The sequence below is a fragment of the Neopsephotus bourkii genome, unplaced genomic scaffold (genome assembly GCF_033783945.1).
Source record: "Neopsephotus bourkii isolate Nb327-2 ecotype Australia unplaced genomic scaffold, CSIRO-AGI_Nbou_v1 NB_1067, whole genome shotgun sequence".
In the NCBI taxonomy this organism is placed as follows: domain Eukaryota; kingdom Metazoa; phylum Chordata; class Aves; order Psittaciformes; family Psittacidae; genus Neopsephotus; species Neopsephotus bourkii.
The window spans coordinates 703,310-715,902 of NW_026901555.1; the positions used below are offsets into that span (position 1 = coordinate 703,310).

At 43.3% G+C, this 12,593-nt stretch overlaps 1 protein-coding gene and 1 long non-coding RNA gene across 4 annotated transcripts in view; one reads left to right on the forward strand and one right to left on the reverse strand.

Moving 5' to 3' along the window:
• Nucleotides 1-12,593, forward strand: part of TRPC5 (transient receptor potential cation channel subfamily C member 5) — a 92,073-nt gene that overhangs the window by 41,160 nt on the left and 38,320 nt on the right. Inside the window, exon 3 of the mRNA XM_061361855.1 lies at nt 3,229-3,750. Coding sequence (XP_061217839.1) covers nt 3,229-3,750 — 522 coding nt within the window. The remainder of the gene's footprint in view (nt 1-3,228; nt 3,751-12,593) is intronic.
• The window catches only part of LOC133216828 (uncharacterized), a 43,044-nt gene that overhangs the window by 4,514 nt on the left and 25,937 nt on the right, over nt 1-12,593 (reverse strand). The window contains exon 1 of one of the 3 annotated variants that reach the window (XR_009726726.1): nt 1,557-1,941. The exons of the other annotated variants lie outside the window; for them this stretch is intronic. This is a non-coding gene — a long non-coding RNA (uncharacterized LOC133216828). Of the gene's footprint in view, nt 1-1,556; nt 1,942-12,593 lie in introns of those variants that run through there. 3 annotated transcript variants of the gene reach the window in all.

Genomic DNA, 12,593 nt, shown 5'->3' on the forward strand with positions numbered 1-12,593 from the left:
TGGGGTGGGGGGTTTGCTCTGTATTTCTGCTCCTCTTACACTGTACTAGTTACTAACATAGGCAGAGATTCTTACTCTTCCTATCCAGAGCTTCTTTCCAGCAGTGCAGTATTTACTGGAAAACTTGGTTTTTACGGGAGCTAATCCTTCATTTTCCTCTCAAATTCATTAAGCTTCTTTCTTTCCCCCCAGTCTTTTAAATAAAGGAGATTTTTCACTCACTGCAGTGCCATTCAGAGAAGCAGCGGTGGTAAGCAGCCTACCTTTATGAGGGTTGAGTCTAGAAAGACGGTAGCAAGCATTCAGTCACTTGGTAATGGTAGTTAATTTCTTCAGTGAACATTACCAAGATGAAACATAGACAAGGCACATGCTCCTATGCAAGTAGTGGCAATAAGGTTCTGAAGGACTCAGCTTAACAGCTTGTGTCAGGTGATGAGGTTAATGGAAAAGAATGTTATTCAGGTCACCTAATGAAAATAACCTTGGTAGAGCTTAGCAGAGCCCTGGGGTAGAATAATTTATTCCTCATCTGCTTCCATCACTGTAAGTTAACCAAAGACATAGAAGCAACTGATTTAAACATGCACTCAGCCTGTCAGAGTAGTGCAGAAGGAACATCAGCAATTACAACGCATTGTCGTCATCTCTGCTGCCCCTCCAGTGATGATACACAGAGTACATCCCTCTGAGCAAAGGCTCGCTTTGCATAGCCCCATCTTTAAAACCACTTTGTTAAGATGCAGGTTACCAAAGCACTGTGCAAGGGGACAACAAAAATACTGACCACGAGACAGGAATGTTTTAGCCAATGCATGGCCTTTGGAGCAAGCAGGCATGGAAAAGAGGCCACAGCAGCCGTCGTCCACACTGTTCTGTCTGGTGTTTCGGTGGTTTGGTTTGCTGCTGAGCTATAATCAGAAATAAGCTTCAGCTCCTATGATTGAGGCATTCCACTGATCTGCTCCCAGGGAGCCTCTATGTCTCTGCACCACCATTTCCCTTCTCATCTCTTAATTAAAAGTACTGGAAGCTGCTGGGGAAAACATGCCTTCCACACAGCAGCCTAAGCCCAAACAAAGCAGGGCTCCAGTTCAGGACCTGTGATGTGAGCCAGAGTAAGGGATTTAACATCACTTGATAGATAGCCCCAGTTTGATTCCTGACCTTGGGACAACCATTTTGGGAGCCCTAGATACAGATTTAGGAAGCTTTAGGAGTAGGCAGGAGCAGGCAAAATTAACACTGTCCCCACCTGCAGCATTACTACCTGTCTGCAAGCGCCCATTTCATATTCTGAGCAACACAAGCACCTCACCGGGGTAAAGCTGAAAATCCTTTTCACAGCCCTGGGTACAGTAACTTCCATATAGAAAAACAAGATGAAACTTGACAGTAATAGGAATGATAGAGGGGGAAAACATTCTTCCTTTGAGGCAGAGGCTCTGAATACAGCAGCCAGTGACTGACTGGCAAAGGAGGGGAAGCGAGATAAATGCAGCTATTCAGGGCTTAAAGAAATTTGCTTCTAAGAGCGAAAAAAGAAAAGCCTTTACCTTTCTCTTGACATTTAACAAAGCACCTAAACAAGCCAAACAAAGCAAGTCAAAAAAACCTCACAAAGGGAGCTGCTTTTGGCTGTTTGTTACTTGAAATACATTTACCCAACCTTGCTAAGAGACACCAAGCCCTCCATGACCCACAGCAGACCCTCATCACCGTTCTCTTTTCTTCCCATGGGCTGTATTTGTAGGCTCCCCCCTGGCAGCCTCTGTAGGGACCAGCCTCCTTAGCAAATCCTCTTTACACCTGTGTGTCTGTTGGCTGCCACAGATTTAACTCCTCATGTGCTACATCCAGTGTAACAAACCTGTAGGATTCCCCAAGATACCTCCAGCCACCCAAGTGAGCCCTGGTCCAGCAAATAACCCTGTACCTCAGTGTGGGGCTGACCTCTGGGGGAGCGCTGTGTTGTCAACACAAACAGAGGTTTATCAATCAGCTGCAGCCCAGGAGTCTTTAGCTCTGTAGTGCTGTAGAGGCACTTAACTCCCAGGGAACTGAGATTCAGAGGTTAGAGCTTCACTGTCTCATAACCAGTCTCAGGCACAGCCTACAGAAGGATTTCTAGCAGGTTACTTCCTGCTACTTTGTCGCCTCTTTACTTCTGGTTTTTCACAGGCTGACTCATGTTTCCTATCATTAGGACTCTTTGACAGTAGCTTCTCTGAAACACCTCTGACATTTGCGAGGGGAAGTGGGCCTACTGTTCACCGAACCCAGCAATCACCCCCTGAGCAGCAGGATGCCAACTGCCAGGGCAGGAGCGGTGGGCACACGGAGTACAGTATGCTTGAGTAATGATTAACACACAACAAAGAGAGCTGCCTCTGCTGCAAATGGAAACACACTGTGTGCTTCGGATGTAAGAGCATTTTGGTCTAATTTTGTGCTCTGCATATAGTAATAAGTCACAACAGGGTGTGCATTAAGCTCATCTTTTGAGAAGTGCAACAGTAGCTGAATAATGCACACCCTGGAGTGTCTTATTTGTAGTGGACTATGGCTCATTAATTTTACATTTAGATTTTTTCAAACCCATTAAAAAAGAAACAAACCACCAGACCTGTTCTAAGGGCAGTTATGTGATGTATCCTGCCACAGAAAGGTACGTTCACATAAAAACAGAGGGCAAAAGGTGAGGAAGAGCTTTGCTCAACTGCAGGTCAGTGTTTGGTTTGGTTTGTGCAAGGCCATCTGCAAGCATGTTCTTGGCATGCCAATGCAGCTATATAATGCAAATAATTACAGTTATTGAAGTCTATTCAGTGTTCACTATTTTCTAGACTTTCCTTTCTTTTTGTGTAATTACCTAGGTCTTTTGCCTTTCTTTTTCCATACAAAATTCCACCTTCGGCTGTGTGAGCCAACACCCATTTCAGGACAGGTAGAAAACATTCAGGTGGGGATGTGACTGCCTTTTACAGCAGGCTGGGAACTGAATCGTCACAGGTTCCTGCTCAGGAGGCAGACAGGCATGATTTGGGAGAAGATGGTTTTGCCGGAATAGGAGAGGTGTGAGTGTGCATGGATACAGCAGGGTTTAAAGAAGAGAGGGCGTTCTAAAAGCTCTGCTTTGTTATGGCGTCACTTCAAAAGCATGAAGGAGGGACATCTGATTTTTGCTGTTCCACATGAAATATGACTCTGGTTTATCCCTTTGTATAGGTTCCAACCTTGATGATGGACACCCAGTTTTCGGAATTCACTCCAGACATCACCCCAATAATGCTGGCGGCTCACACCAACAACTATGAAATCATCAAACTGCTTGTCCAAAGACGGGTAACAATTCCACGCCCACACCAGATCAGATGCAACTGTGTGGAATGTGTCTCCAGTTCAGAGGTGGACAGCCTGAGGCATTCCAGATCAAGGCTGAACATCTACAAAGCCTTAGCCAGCCCTTCGTTGATTGCCTTATCAAGTGAGGACCCCATCTTGACAGCTTTCCGACTGGGCTGGGAGCTCAAGGAGCTCAGCAAAGTGGAAAATGAGTTCAAGGCTGAATATGAAGAGCTTTCACAGCAGTGCAAGCGTTTTGCCAAGGACCTTTTGGATCAAGCGCGGAGTTCCCGAGAATTGGAGATCATTCTCAATCACAGAGATGATCAAAGCGAAGAGCTGGATCCCCAAAAATGTCATGATTTGGCAAAGCTAAAGGTAGCAATAAAGTATCACCAGAAAGAGGTAAGAGTCATCTAAATGTGAAGGTGTGTGAAGGCTTTGTCTGTTGGGTAAAATAACTTGTATCTCCAGTCTTCATGGATTCTTTCAGGGTTGACAGCAGGATGAGTTTGGGTTGAGTGGAGAGCCCTGTGCAAATGAGTTAGTTGCAAACCAGGAGGTTTAGTGCACCCTGGTGACAGCATGAATCTGGTGGCAGTTGAGGGCAACAGGACTGGGACTTGCTGCAGTGGGTTAGGGCTTCTGCAGCACCAACACTTTCTGTTTCAGGTACTTTAACCCCACTTCATTGTAACCCATCACTCTGCAAAGAACAGCCTTCAAAGATTTCCAGGTTTATTTGCTCCAAAAGCTTTTCCCAGTAGCTGCTTTTACAAATGGATTCGGAGAAAACTCCAGGAACAAACTTCATTTTGTAAGTTTGTGCTCCCCCTTGTCTCAACAGGAACCAAAACCTAGAAGGGTTTGTTCGGCTTGTGAAGGTCTTGACTACAGGAAACAATACCGTATACAAATCACTTCCTCCAACCACCAAATGCTTCCTAGCACCCATTCAACACTAACTCAGAAGGGCCAGAGAAACAACAGCAGCAGAAGAGAGCAGGGGGGATCCAGAGCACTCTCACTGTCCCAGGTCTCCATGTTCCCAGCAATAGGTCAGAATGCTTGTGTGATGCTAAGAGGTGGATCACGACATGCAAATACTTCTTCACACCTGGGACGCCTCAGATTGATCCTTGCTCTTGGATTCCTCTGCAATTTAGGAACTGAGAAACAGTTCCCAGAAATTTAAACTCCTGCCTGTAGAACCAGAAGGGAAAGATGTTCTTCATCTAAAGGGCATGGAGTCTTTCAGAAGCCCTGCAAATCCAGAGATTTATAAGCTGATTCAATAAAGGCCATGAGAATGCCTTCAACAGTTTCATTAGTTGGCTCTGGATTTTCTTTTTCTTTCCAAAGGTGGACATTTAGTACCATTTAGTAGATGATACATATTTGTTGGCAGTGATGTTCCAGGTTATCTGAAGGAGGAATTTAGCTTGCTTAGTTAAGGAGCGAATTGCAGTGTCTGTTACTTTCTTCAGTGTCCAGAGGGTGACAGGAGTGGCAGAAAAGCCTGCTACATTCCTCTCTTCACTTTCTTATCCACATTTACTGCTTTGTTTTGTGCACTGATCCAGTTGAGGACAGCCTGATACGATGCATTCCGCCTCCCTTAGTGGCTGCTTCTGTCATCCCAGGTACAATAATCAAGAAGGGAAAGATGCAGATTTTCCTTTCTTCTTTGGCCTGTTATGCCTCCTGAGTACCAGCCCCTTGATGCAACAAGCTGGAGGTGAAGTCTCAAGGTTTCTGGGATCTTACACTGGTCGCTTACTGCTCTTACTGGGCAACTCCAGTGCAGCGTCAGCAAGGCTCACTTGGATTCATGTCAGGTTGTGTTTTTCACTCTAGCTGACAGTAAGGTGACACCATAAGTGCTTTAGGGACACAGACAAGTAGTGAAGAATTAGTCTGGAAAAGGGTAATACAGTAAATCAGATCAAGTGCTCCTTGAATCTAAGAAGGGCCAGAAACTCTACTTCTGTTTTATTTACTGGCCTGATAACCACAGATGCTACATGCACACACATCCTTCAGCAGCCAAGATACCACAGGCTCTGCTGTGTGTAGATCACTGCTGATTTCGATGTCTTGTCACAGTTCAAGCTTGCTGTTGACATCCAAGTGTAAATCTGTGGCTACCCTTACCTTGTGTTCACATTAAGCAACTGCAAGTCTGGAGAGGTTCACTGTTTGAAATGTAGTGCTCAATAGTCCTGAAGTTCTTTTATTTTAAGTAACAAGTTTTTAATCTTTGCTTGCTTGACAGTTTTAATCTCTTTTTTTTTCAGGCATAGTTGACTGAATTCCAAGCATATGGACAAATTCCATGTTTTGTGATATATTCATGACAGTTCCAGCACATAAGTGATAGCAAATCTGCTCTGTGTTGCCAGCTAAAGACAGTTCTGTTTCCAGGTGGAACACTGGTGGGCTGGGACAGAATGAATGAATTTGGTAAACCAGCACTACCAAACCCCATCATCCTACCTACTTATTCCCACACACCTGATGCAGCCTGCAGCATGGTGTTGTATGCAACAAAATATTGCAGTTGTTCTCTTATCATAATATTTAGTCCAATACAAAACACCAAGCAAGATGCAAATGTCATTGGCAGCTTCTGGATAAAGCAAGTAGGAACATTTGTCAGGGAGACACTAAGAAAGGCCTTTTAATCATGATTGAAGTGTATCAAACTGAGAGAGATTTTGTGGGGATGGGGAGGAAAATAGAAGCAAGTTTGGTTCCATGAAAGACAGTTCTGCAGAGAGAAACAGCAGGATTTTTAAAAGTAGATCATCTTGTTCCACTGAAGCTTTTTATGTCTTCACGTTAAATGGGATTGGATTGGATGGAGAAGCTTTTCATGTCTTAAAGTTGACAAAGTCATAAGTCACATCTTTAGTAACTTAAGACGAAAATCCCAAGTGGACCTTGGTTACTTTCTGGGTCTGTAAAAATTGTTACTCAGTTGTTAATTCTTTACAGTCAGCATAAGGAATGTGTAATCTCCCATTGATTTTAGACTAATTGCTAGCCAAATTCCCTGCAGCTTTTTTCGTCTTGAGAGAAATAAACCTCAAAATCCCCCCCCCAGTGTGAAATTACTCCATTTCAGCTTAATCAGGCAGAGATGCTCAACATTTTTCTAGAGAAGTTGTTAAGAAGGATTGGTAAAGAGATCGTTGCCTTTGGATGGAGGGGCTCTACTGTGTGTTTTGGGAAGGTAACAGATCTAAAAGTTATTATTTCTTTGTAGCAGCCTAAGTGATGTGGGAATTCAAGAGTACTCTTCACAAGCCACATTATTCAGTGTTCTCTCCCAGGCATTCCTGCGTGTTTGTTTTTTCTCCCCACTGCACTTCTGTACTGAAGAGTAGGTACTGGTTTGATACAGGTATAGAAAAGTAACGGCATTTACATTTCTAGTGCAGGATGATGATCTCCAGCAATGAACATACAGGACTGAATAAAATCCTGATGGGAAAAGCTAAATACCTATGGGTAGTTCTTGTTCCAAACTGGGCCCGTGGAGGAAAGCTTTTTAAAGCTAGTTAGGATGCTTAAATATGCAGGTAGGTAGGCAATAAGTTCTTAAAGAGAGTATAAGGTGGTTAAGTGCCTGAATCCTGATGGAGATTAGACACTTACCTTGCTGAGGCATTCTGGAATTCCACTGCTGAATTAGCTGCATCGCTTGGAGAAAAACATGACTTGTGCAGTGAGTTTTAGCGAACAGTTAGCAATCAGCCCCACCTCAGACTCAAATCCCTGTTCTCTCCACTGAGTCCAGTAAACACAGTACACACAACTTCATCTTCTGATCTGGCCTGAGTGCCTCAGTCTTCACAGTGGGCAAGGGGAACCAGTTAACTTCAGTCCTATCTCCAGAGGAATACCAGCTCCGCAGAGGCTCCACCTCAGTCTGTGTCCCCAGGTAAATCCCACCAGTGCCTTTCTGCCTCATGATGCAGATGTGGGTTTAATCTTTACATGGGTAGAGAAATCTCCCATTCTTTTCCTTTTTTCAATAGAAAAGCCTGGGAGGTACAAGGTTTGATTACTCCCAAACATTACATGTGTTAAGTATTTTATAAAGTGTCGCTCATAAGGAAGAAGTAATTTTCCTTTGGAGGGGGGCCTGAACAATGGAGAAAAGATTTCTTGCTTTTCATGTTTGTTTTTTAATAAGCCCCTATATCCTAGAAGGTAAATTACTGTTTACAAAGAAGGAAAAATTTCAATTATACAGGCAAGATTAAAATGTGCCCTAAGGTAGCTTTGTGTAGAGTATTTTACAGTGGTAAATGTTAAAACCATGCTGTGCAGTGTTCACAAGCTCCCTCGCCATCTCATCTTCAGTGTAGAATGATCGTGTTCTCAGCTTCAAATTAGAAAGGGACCCAATAATTTCTTTAGAAGATAGGAAGGGCTTGATAGTTGTGATCACTCTTAGATGGCAGTCACAAAAACTGAGGACAGCAGTAGTACGCTGGGAAGTGGGATGAGTTAGATGCAGCATGGACACGTCAGCTTGCTCGAACCACTTTTGAAAGAAATGGTTTTAATAGGATCACAGCAATTCACAGCCTAAGAAACAAGCAGGCTTTTCTCTTCATATTATTACTTATCAAATTCTTTTATTCGTGGCTAATTTTGGAAGGAGGAAGCTGCTGAAAACTTAATACAAAAAGGCACAGCTCAGCTGTTGAGGATCAGCCTTTGCTTTGCTGTTCTGTCACCACATTAGCTCTGCATTTCTTAATTTGTTTGCATTTCTAAGAAAAGGTGGGGAAAAGTCATCTCTCAGGATCTTGCCAGTCATGTAAAGCACAGTTGTATGTACAGTGTACCATCGCTGTGTTAGAGGATTGGAGCACAGACAGACTGCAAATACCATTTTAATGATCTTTAAGGTTTTTCCACATTGCCAAAATGATGTAAGGCAACCGTACTGTAGCAGTGACTCAGGTCTAACAGGCAGGTTTCTCCTTGTACGTGACATTCTCCTAAGCCTCAAGAAAAGCAATACACATTCAGCCTATTCTGCTTTCCTGCCCTCCTTCACAGGTCATTCATATCTTCAAGATGAAGGGAAACATCACAGTAGTGGGGTTTTAGTGCTTTGCATTTTTCTGGTACTGGTAGTTGCAAATGGCTGTGCAGGTTTAGTTGATAGGTCTGTAAGAAACATACAATGCAAAGCACTCAGAAAAAAAACCCTTATTTTACCTATAACTATATTGCTTAGCAATACAGATCCTTAGACCAAGGAAGTGCATGAAATTCCCTCAGAGAAACCTTGACTGTAGTCCCTCTTACTCACTGTACTCTAATCAGTGACAGGAAAGAAGTATAATTGTTAGCTTTTCTAATTTAAAACCAGTGCTGCTCTTCTCTGTTTCCAGGATGAACCTTCCAAAGTTCTAGTTCTTTTTTTCCAAGACATTTACATAGACAAGTACCTCCTGAGATACAGTACTAGAGCAAATGAATAATCATTCCTGCCATGCCACATCTTTCTCAGCCGTGTCTTGACTTCCGTCATCTGTGTGGCTGCAGTTAGAAGCACGGCATCATTCTTCAGAGAGTATGCATAAACCTGGCAAATTTCTAAGGGCACTTTAGTTACTGTATAAAAAGAGCTTTTAAAAATACCAGAAATGCATGAAAAATGAAGTGTGAGGCGTGTGAAAATCAAAGCTCATCCACTGCACCTTGCTTACCTGTTCTGAAAGTCATTCAGGTATCCTGATGGAAAGCCACGGGTCTTTCTTTGTTTGCAGGCAATGCTAAGTTATTCTCCCATGGTTTTGTCTGTTTTTATGCCACACTGCCTGGAGGTGTAATGATACAGGGCTGCATATTTGTATTATGCTCTTTAAAGGCACAATAAATAGCTGTTTTGTGAGCCTGCACAACTCAGGAGGTTAATAAACAGGCTTTTACTTTCAGGTTTTTAGAATGAAGTCATACCATGTCAGGAGCAGATCTTTATTAGATCACATGAGAGAAGTAAAGCTGATCCTTGTGGAAGCTTTCTTAGTTTCTAATCACCTGGAACATCTGTATCCCTTAGGGCAGTAGATGGTGAGGATGATGTGGTTACACTATGTCCAGATGTGTCCTTCACCACAAACAAGAATTTAAGTGTAGGGATTTCAAAAGCACTGAATATCCAAATGGCATATTTCATTTTCCAACAGCATTCCTTCATTCATTATTACAGGCAGCAAAGTTACCTTCCGATGCACGATCAGTGGCCTATGCTAAATGAAACTGCTAAATGAACTGGCTTTCCTCACACTCAAACCCAACAGGCAGGTGACCACCTTACAAAATCTTCCATGTATGTGGTACCACCTGAGCTGTTACCAACAGGCTCAGCAGCAGGACCTTGGGTGGCAGGTGAGGAGCCGTATCTGCATTTGCACCCTTAAAAAGTCCTTGCTGCCAATGGCTGATATGGTAGCAGGGTGAGTGGTGCATGTCTTGGAGCCCCTGCTCTGTGGGTTCCTGTGTTGTCTCCAGACTTTGAAGAAGAATAAGAAGAAATATGCAGAGAATGATGGTTCATCAGTTTGACAAAGTGGACTTCTATGTTTATTTGAGGAAACATTATTATTTGGTGTATTATTCACATAACACCAAAACATTCAAACTTGATGAAGGTTAGCCATATATTGCAGCTGTCACAGAACAGAAGTGCAGAAGACTATCTTTTGACAGCAAAATCATCTCTGACTAATCTTGCTATGCACAAATATGAGAAAACAACGTAAGATCAGTATGTCAGTCAAGGACAAGGGCTTTGCTGCTGTTAGTGTAATGTGTAGCAGGCAGTAAATGCCTGGATCATTGTCCAAGTCATTTTTGGAGCCTCATGTCTCTGACTTGAATGATCTCATTGACAAAGACAAGAAATATGTTGCGAGCTAAAGGGATTGACACTGTTTAAGGAACATTCAAGAATGATTTATTGTGTTTGCCAGTTCCCTTAACTTCATGTATCCCATCAGTCTCCTTGTGAGAAAGAGGCAGGGCCTGGGAAGCCAGGGTTGAAGTACAGGACACAATTGATTGGCTTTCTATGCACAACAGAAACTGGAAAGGAGAAGTGACACCTTGTACAAGCCAAGAGTCTTTCAACGTCTGAAGGTCTAGAGTGTCTTTCAGAGTCAGCTTTATGTCAGTAGTGGAGAGTATATCATGTCATTTCATACTTCACTTTGAATGATACCCTGAAATAATAAACTATGGAAAAAGTGCTGCTATGGATTCTGCCTTTTGGATATAGAAGTGGTCACTGTTATTTATCTGATTTCTGTGAATTTCAGCTTTATTTCTGTTGCTTAGTGAAGGCTGTCAGGAAATTCTTTCTTTAAAGAACTGAGATTCCACTCTCCTTACACCTCTTATGTATACATCAGATTCATCATCATCCAGACAGTCCATTTAGGTGTCTCATGACTGAGAACACATATTTCTTCACTCAAGGAAAAGTGAGATGGATAGATGGGTTAATCATAACTCCCCAAACTGAGATCTTGTGTGGCATGGCATTTAGAAGCTGCGGCTGCAGGTTTTGTGTTCTATCTCTACAAACCCCAGCTGGCTGCCGAGTAAACATCCTTCAGTAAAGCATGTGTCCTCCTCACCATGCAACAGTGGTATTGCTCAGAGCAGAGGTAGCCTTTAGAGATTCCCAAGAATGAGAGAAATGTTTATCGTGTGCTGGTCTGTTCTTCCCTGGATATTGGACTAGATTTACTCATTCAGGAGAAGGTAAGGTAGAAAGACAAAACGCAATTAAATGGCTTCAGCACAGATATTGCTCAGGTCAGAAAGGAAGCAAATGTAATATATTTTTAGGACTTTTTATTAACACTAACAGGGTAAAGTAGGTCTGTGTTTAAAATACTTGTGAATGACTTTTTATATTCTCCTGTTTGCTTTACTTATCACTGATTTAATGTAAATGTCAGACATCCACTAGGGAGAATAAAGCCAGCCTTTTACTTAAGTCAATACCTCCTCCACTTCAGCTGAAGCCTGTGAGAGCTCCCCATATTCATTCACAAGGTCTGAAACTCTTGAAGTGCTGCCTGCAGAAGGACTTAGGAAACTTCGAGGTTTTGCCTCTCAAGAGTTTTCAGCCTGTTTTTTCAGTGCTTCTGTAGGATGTGTCTGATATCCCCTGTTCAGCTCTTGGAAACCAGGTGGTGTGTTGTGAATTAGCTGACTCTCTCCTAGGTATATCGCTCATATCCAGCACTTGCTTGTACTGCAGCACTCTGCCTTTGGAAACCCGTCTATTCTAACTTAATCTTCACAACAGAACCGTATCCTGGAATGTTTGCTGAAATACATCCTGCAGGGATTTATTTGTCAGCTGTAGTCTGATGTCTGCTAAAATAAATGCTGGAAAGATTGGCTTATGGCTGGACTCTTGCTCAGGGTCTGACCCAACTTGAGCTCTGTTGTGGGGGGGAGTTTGCTAACAGGGAAAGGCCTCTCTTCAGCAGCTTGCCTTTCTTCAGTGAAGAATTTAGAATCATAGACTCATCGAACAGTGAGGGTTGGAAAGGACCTTAAGATCATCAAGTTCCAACCCCCCTGCCATGGGCAGGGACATCTCACTCTAAACCGTATCACCCAAGGCTCTGTCCAACCTGGCCTTGAACACTGCCAGGGATGGAGCATTCACAGCCTCCCTGAGCAACCCATTCCAGTGCCTCACCACCTTCACAGTAAAGAACTTCTTCCTTATATCCAATCTAAACTTCCCCTGTTTAAGTTTTAACCCATTACCCCTTGTCCTATCACTACAGTCCCTAATGAAGAGTCCCTCCCCAGCATCCCTATAGGCCCCCTTCAGATACTGGAAGGCTGCTATGAGGTCTCCACGCAGCCTTCTCTTCTCTAGGGTGAAAAGCCCCAGCTTTCTCAGCCTGTCTTCATACAGGAGGTGCTCCAGCCCCTGATCATCCTCGTGGCCTCCTCTGGACTTGTTCCAACAGTTCCATGTCCTTTTTATGTTGAGGACACCAGAACTGCACACAGTGCTCCAGGTGAGGTCTCACAAGAGCAGAGTAGAGGGGCAGGATCACCTCCTTCGCCCTGCTGGTCACGCTCCTTTTGATGCAGCCCAGGATACGGTTGCTTTCTGGGCTGCAAGCACACACTGAGGCCGGCTCATGTTCATTTTCTCATCAACCAGCACCCCCAAGTCCTTCTTC